Source organism: Phaseolus vulgaris, chromosome 5 (assembly GCF_051622355.1).
Source record: "Phaseolus vulgaris cultivar YP4 chromosome 5, ASM5162235v1, whole genome shotgun sequence".
Lineage (NCBI taxonomy): Eukaryota > Viridiplantae > Streptophyta > Magnoliopsida > Fabales > Fabaceae > Phaseolus > Phaseolus vulgaris.
In genome coordinates, this window is record NC_143502.1 from 12530209 (window position 1) to 12538115 (window position 7907).

At 34.1% G+C, this 7907-nt stretch overlaps 1 protein-coding gene across 2 annotated transcripts; it reads left to right on the plus strand.

Moving 5' to 3' along the window:
* Positions 1–2079: 2079 nt before the first annotated feature.
* LOC137835269 (beta-glucuronosyltransferase GlcAT14A) lies at positions 2080–6009 on the plus strand. Of its 2 annotated transcripts, none has more exons than XM_068643698.2 (5): positions 2080–2272; positions 2974–3715; positions 3839–3914; positions 4039–4154; positions 5102–6009. In XM_068643698.2, the coding sequence occupies exons 2-5, from the start codon at positions 3127–3129 to the stop codon at positions 5599–5601; spliced, it is 1281 nt and encodes a 426-aa protein (XP_068499799.2). In that variant the 5' UTR covers positions 2080–2272; positions 2974–3126; the 3' UTR covers positions 5602–6009. The 2 variants fall into 2 exon arrangements, with proteins under 2 accessions (XP_068499799.2, XP_068499798.2); XM_068643697.2 differs by lacking the exon at positions 2080–2272 and adding an exon at positions 2290–2429.
* The last annotated feature ends 1898 nt before the right edge of the window (positions 6010–7907 follow it).

The window sequence follows — 7907 nt, forward strand, 5'->3', positions numbered from 1 at the left end:
TATAAGTATTTTTTTTTTCACAGAGTCTAGCTTGAGCGAGAATTTGCTTGCTTGAGCAAGAATGGGTCTCACCTAAGCGAAAATTCTCTCACTTGAGCGAGATTGGACCCGAGAGCACCCTATCTTTCCATTCTATTCTCGTTTGAGCAAGAATTAGCTCGCCTGAGCGAGATATGCAAAGAAATCTGCATAATACTATTATATTCCTGAATCAATTATCATTCAACTCATAATTTTAACAATCTACACATTAAAAATGATAATTCTTACTCATATATGCTTTCTAAATCAAACATCATCTAAAGTCAAACAACCAATTCTCATCAAACATCATATTTTAAGTAATTCAACAAACTATACAAATATAATTCAACTCATTTATATTACCATTCAACCACTTTCAATTCTCAATCACAACACTTTCATCAACTTATTCACCTTAAAAATCACTATATAATAGTCAAAATCAACCCTTTCATTCAATATATTACTTTACTCTTAAAAGAGACAATTCTACAAAAAAAATTGAGATTGGTGACCACGTCACCCCCATATTTAGATCTTCTAGCCTAATGTTCTATTGAAAATTTAAAACTAGCTTCCCTTACCTGAACTTGAGCAGATGCTCCCTAAGAGCTCCAAACTACCAAAAGCTCAAGGGTAACCTAACTTGCACCACATAGTCTTGATAAAAAAAAATCTAACTATATCACTAAGACTCTGAGCTAACAAAGACTACTTCTGAAGATAAAAGCATCACATGCAAGCTTAAACTAAATAAAAACCTAACCAGATCAAAACTAACTCAAAGGAAACGGAGCCAAGAATGAACTTATTGTATCTGAGATTTTGATCGGACAATCTTGTAGAGTTCACTGTCAGGAGTCCAATGGCAGACTCCGATCGTCAAACCGATGAACGAGGAGGTCAAAATCTTAGGGAGAAGGGAGAGGAAAGGAAAAAAGAACTATTCAAGTGTCATTAAAAATATACCACTTCCACTCTAAGACCATTTTCTAGATCCTTACATCTGGTGCCAACAGCTATGATAATTCTATCTCCAGTAACGTATATTTAATTTGTTGCAGTTAAAAAGCTCGTAGTTGTAGACATTTAATTTCGAATTTTTAAACAATTATGATTCATGTGTACAATCATCATCAACTCACTAATTTTGATTATTATAGTCACTTTATACATTTGTATTTCATGTGAATAGAGTTAGCCTAATTATTTTTATAAAAGAATTAAAATAATAACTTACATTAATAAACAAATTAATTAAATACTTAAATCATTTAAACACTGTTGAATAACATTTTAGTATTAAAAAAACTAAAATATCAAGATGCATAATATTAAAACTAGTAGTTAAAACAGAAAAAAGAAATTATGAAAATAATAATAAAATATTATAGTTAGTAGGTTACCCATTAATCCACCTCCAAACTAAATAAATAAAAATTAGTTTGATCGATATTTATAAAAAAAATATTTTTCCACTTCATCGTGCTCATCTATATAGTGAAGTAAATTAACTTAAAGTTTTGAACTAATTTTGACAACTTAATTAAAAAGTTATTAAGACTATTAATAATATTTTTTCATTCTTCTAAAAGCAAAATTAATTTTGTCCTGAAACCAAATGATTTATTTACCTAATATATTTGGACGCAATTTCCTCAGAACTAATAAGTAGAGCAAGAGCAATGACACTACACTATCGGCACACCAAGAGCACCGTCAGCTAGAGAAGGGGAGAAGAAGAAGCAACAGCACCAGCGAAAATGCGGAATAAATCTAAAAGGTAACCCTAAACCCTAAAAAAAAAATTTGTAGAGTCCACACAATATTAAAAAAATTTGAATGCCATTCTTAGTCCACAACATTTTCATATACAAATAAATTAATTTATTTTTCTATCTATAAAATGCATATACTAAATTTGTACAAACAAATTGTATCTTATATTATAAAGCATTAATAATGAGTAGCTATATTGGTAGAACTTAAAAAAATTATAAATCATATATGAATTTATCACACATATATAGGTCCAAAAAGAAATGGAAGCGCTTTGTCTGACACGTAGGTTGAAGCAGTATGAAATGAACGTACATCTTCCAAGCTATAACTCACAAGTCACACAATAAAAGAGACACCTTTCTCTTATTCAATTTATGTGTTCAACCTTCGATCCTCTCTCTCTGTCACTCTCTCACTCTCTCTCATGTCATTCTTGGACGTGGACAACTCCTACATCACAAAACTGGTTTGTCTCTCGTCTTTATCTCTGCAGTAAATTCATGACTGTGATCTGCATAATCATAAAAATAACAATAATTAACTCTAAACATGTTTCGTTTAATGTTTTCTGTTTGAGTATGCTTACCCTTCAGTTTCAGCTCGTGTTGTTCTTCCTCATGCAGGTTTTTTTCTCTCTCTTTGTTCCTGTGTGTTTCTGCTGTTTCTTGGCTTGTGAAAGATTGAATCAATGAATCGTTCATCTGGGGTTTCTCTTTTCTTTTTGTTGTTTTGTTTCTTTTGATGATCATAGTCTGTTGATTAATATTTTTGGACCATTGTTTGAGCTAAAATCTATCTTGATTCAATTCCAGTGATTATCGATTTGTTAGAGATCGTTGCCTTTTCTAGCTATTGTTTTGCGGTGATCAATTCCGTTCCAACATTCGTTTACATTTTTTTTTCTTCTTCCCTCGACATTGTCTGGAACAAAATCTGTTGTTTAATTTTTTAACATTCTGTGGCCTATGTTTTTCGATTCTTTTATTATGTTCAGGATTGTCTCGTTTCACCAGACATGCTTAGATGCGTATCTTTTAGTGTTTCTAATTACCGATTTATTTATTGGTGCTTAACCTGTTTGATTACGGAACTGTGATTCCTTCTTTTATGAAATAATTAGAGAACTATACAATTTCTTGAATATGACATTTGATTTTGATGCAACAGACACTATTTCAAGGCAGAGACTGTTGAGAAGATATTTGAAGAGGGTGCTAAATATGTGTGTTCTAGTGGCGGTTTGATAGTGAATTGTCAATTTGTGTTGAAGTTATGAATGGAATCTAGAATGTGAAGTATTATCCATGATAGTTCTCAGTTATGGGGTTCTTAAACATAGAGAAGAAGTGGTTATACTCTTTCCTAGTCTGTTCTGCCATATGCATGCTCTTACTAGTCACATCCTTCAACATGGGTCTTGTCTCTTCAATTCACTCCATCAATTCACTGTTCTTCTTTCTCCCATCTCATTTACTTTCAAACCAGACTTCCCCACTTTTTACGGACAAGAGGGAGCAGAAGAGGGATTCTCCTGCTCCTGCTCCGGCACCGGCTAGGCCTGCGATTCCTCGGTTTGCTTATTTGATTTCTGGTTCAAAAGGTGATTTGGAAAAGCTTTGGAGAACTCTCCATGCACTTTATCATCCACTAAACCATTATGTTGTTCATATGGACCTTGAATCCCCGATAGAGGAAAGGAATGAGATTGCACATAGAATTGAAAGACAACATATCTTCGCTGAGGTTGGAAACGTTTATGTCATCCCAAAGGCTAACATGGTCACTTACCGAGGACCAACGATGGTTTCTAATACTCTTCATGCTTGTGCCATTTTGCTCAAGAGAAGTAAAGATTGGGATTGGTTCATTAATCTTAGTGCTTCAGACTATCCTCTTGTGACTCAGGATGGTTAGTTTATTATCCTACATGGTTGTTTGTTTCTATTACAATTTGTTCTGACTCAAACCTTTTAGGATTCCAACTTTTGCTGCTCAATTATTGTAAGACTAATATGAATTTACAATTGTGCAGATCTACTATATACTTTTTCAGATTTAGATAGAGGCCTTAACTTCATTGAGCACACAAGTCAGTTAGGATGGAAGTTGTAAGTTCTTTCTTCTCTTAGTCACATGATACCAATGGCCTTGACATAGATAATGAATTGTGCCCTCCTCCCATGACATAGGAGACCTGTATTTACACATAATGATAAATTGAACCATATGCAGTGATAAACGAGCAATGCCTTTAATTGTAGACCCCGGGCTCTACATGTCAACCAAATCTGATGTATTTTGGGTCGAACCTAAGAGACCTCTGCCAACAGCATTTAAACTATTCACTGGTTAGTTTTCTCCTTTTTTACCGTCTATTTCTGTCATTGGTCACTTTTCTAAAGGTTCACATACAAATTTGGAGAACAATATAGTCTTAGTGAATGAAATCAGATATATGCTGTTCTCGTAGAGACTACTTTTGATAAGAAAGTATCTGATACGAGTACATCAATTCCAAGTCTGATCCTATACAAATACATCAAATCCAAATCTGGCATTATTGCAGAAATATTTGACAGCATTATATTTTAAGATAGTATCTGTATATATCATATAATCAGGGAAATAATATGCGTGTATATTTGATCCGTTAATATAGGAATTAAATTAGGATTGCTACAGATACATTTTTAGGAATAATATGGCATGATAATATAGCCTCATTGATGTATGTATATGAATACGTTCTGAATGAATCAGACATGGGAAAACTACCAAATTACTTTAGCAGATTCACCTTGGTTCTGATATCTTAATAAGTTATCTGGTTCATTTAATTTTCTTGAAGGATATGGCTTCTCAGGGCGGAATTGAAATGTATGCATGTGTATTTTAAATAACTTATGTTCTTACAATCCGGGAAATGTGTTTGTTTCATGAAAGATTCTCCGTTTGGGCTTTTGGACTAGGAAAAATTGTTTTCCCCTTTGTGGCTGAGGAGTGAAGACTGATCAATCTTTAACCTTAAATCAAATAATTCCCCTTCTACTCCATATAAATTGCCGAATAACTGGTTTCTGGCTTACCATCATTTTCCCACTTTCGTTGTTATTTACTTGAGTTTAAAATCTATGCACCTGTCAGTATTAAATATCTCTACACCGTTAACCAGTGATAAATGATGTAAGAGATGGTTTTTAAGATATACGCGATAATTTTTTATTGGTTGACAGTGTAAAAGTCCTTACTTTGCCTTCTGAAGATTTTGTGTTGAAGTATTGTACACACATTGCAGGTTCAGCATGGATGGTTTTGTCACATGACTTTGTTGAATATATTATATGGGGGTGGGACAATCTTCCAAGAACTCTTCTCATGTACTACACCAATTTTCTGTCTTCCCCTGAAGGCTACTTTCAGACTGTTGCATGCAATGTGCCAGAGTTAGCTAAAACCCTTGTCAATACTGACTTGCATTATATTTCCTGGGACAACCCTCCTAAACAGCACCCTCATGTTCTTAACATGAATGACTCAGACAAAATGATCGAAAGTGGTGCTGCCTTTGCTAGAAAATTTAGTCAAGACGATCCATCATTGGATATGATTGATAAGAAAATTCTCCGTAGGAGAAATGGACTATTCCCTCTTGGCGGTTGGTGCACTGGAAAACCCAAATGTTCTGAGATTGGGAACATTTATAAACTCAAACCTGGTCCAGGGTCTCAAAGACTTCATGGCCTTGTCACGGGGCTAATTTTGAAGGCTAAATCTGGTGAGAATCAGTGTACATAGATCCTGCTGAGAACTTTTGTGGTTTTTGATGGAAGAGCTGAATAGATGAAGGTTATGTTTATAGCCAGATACATTAGTATTCCAGCACCTAGTTGAAGGGAGACAAGTTTTTGATGTTAGAGTGAAATTGCACATTCATAATATACCAAATCAGTGATCATTCCCGAACTTAGCCGTAGTTAGTTGCCTCTATGTGAAGTACCAAAGATGGCACGAGTCTCATAATTCTTTTTGTAGGTCTTGTTTACTTAGAGGTAACAATTTTTTAGCTGCATCATGATCCAGGAATTTTATACCTTTTTTGTTTATGTTTTCCATTACTTTATGTCTCACGGGTCACAATCTTTTTGATAGACAACAATTTTGGATAATTTATTTATCATGATCAATATTTTAGTGGATTATACACATCTGGCTTTGTATTTATTTATTTATTTTTCTCTAGTTTAGTAGCAATGATTAACTGATACTTTATGACATGATTAAACAATTTGGGTAACAAGCACAATCTTATCCATTCTTTTTGCTTATTTTCTGGTAGGTCTGAGATTATGACTTCTTATTAGGTAACAGTTAAACAACAATGTTTTTTTTAGCTCTGGCGAATTTGTTTCAATTTATGAGACTTTCCTGGAATCACATTCGTGCGAATATTATTCTTAGGATTTGATCAATATTTAAAAAATGTAATTGCTTATGTTTTAAGATTCTTAAGAACGTCTTTAAAATTTTAAAATAGAAATGTAATAAAAGTGATAAGTGGGTAAAAAACAAATTTCAGTCATCATTCATTGTGGGAATCATCATGCTGTAAATTGTTATTACTTTCCTGAAAAATAATAATAACTATAAATATTGTTAAGAAAAATATAAAGAAACATTAAAATGTTACATTCTAACGAGGTTTTAATGCATGAATGTTAAGATTAAGATTATAGACTTTAGGTTTTTATCTTCGGGTCAACAATAAATATCTATTATTATGGGATTTAATTCAATTTTAGGATTTGATTAGTCATGAGCAATTTTGTTCCTGTTACTAGTGGGTGTTATAATATTGTTTAGGTCATTTTGTAAAGGCTATATAATAGCCATTTATTATTCAGTAAAAGTGAGCACTTTTTCTTATTATATCCACTATTAAAGAAGAGCTTCTCTGTTTTTTAACATTTGGTATCAGAGCCAGGTTACCGGGCCTGATCAAACCTTGAAGCAGTATTCTTCTACAAGAGAAAATCATGTCAGAAAGTTCATTTGTGCAACCAACAGTTTCGAAATTTGATTGGCACTATGATCATTGGACAATGCTCATGGAAAATTTTTTTCACTCTAAAGAGTACTGGGGCGTGGTTGAAAATGAGGTTCCTGCAACAGCAGAAGGTGTTAGCCTCACAGATGCCCAGAGAAAACACATTGACGATCAGAAGTTGAAAGATTTGAAAGAAAAGAACTATCTATTTCAAGCATTAAATCGTTCTATCTTGGAGACGATCATTCACAAGGATACAACAAAAAACATATGGGATTCTTTGAAGCAAAAATATCAAGGTTCATCCCGGGTTAAGTGTGCACACTTACAAGCTCTTCGAAAGGAGTTTGAAATTCTTCAATGAAGGAAGGCAAATCTGTGAATGAGTATTTTGCTCGGACCCTTACCCTAGCCAACAAGATGGAAGTAAATGGTGAGAACAAGGGAGACATTGCTGTAGTTGAAAAAGATTTTGAGATCCTTGACTCCCATATTTGATTATGTTGTGTGTTCCATTGAGGAGTCTAAGGATACTGACACCTTGACCATTGACGAGTTGCAAAGCAGCCTACTCGTGCATGAACAACGCATGAGTTATCATATAGAAGAAGAACATGCTTTGAAGATTACTTACGCAACACACTCTGGAGGAAGGGGTTGAGGTCGTGGAAAAGGAAGAGACGAGGACGAGGTAGACAAAGCTTCGACAAGGCCACAGTAGAGTGCTATCATTGTCACAAGCTAGGCCATTTTTAATGGGAATGTCCAAGCAAGGAGGAGGCCAACTATGCAGAAACTGAAGAAGCAATGTTACTGATGGCTTACATGGATATGAATAAAGCCCATACAATAAATGTGTGGTTTCTTGACTCAGGGTGCAACAATCATATGTGTGGGAAGAAGGAATATTTCTCAGATTTTGATGAAAGTTTCAGAGAATCAGTGAACCTGGGTAACAACACAAGCATGGTCGTATTAGGTAAGGGTAATATATGACTGCATGTAAATGGAATAGCACAGAAAATTACAGGGGTATTCTATGTTCCAGAACTGAAGA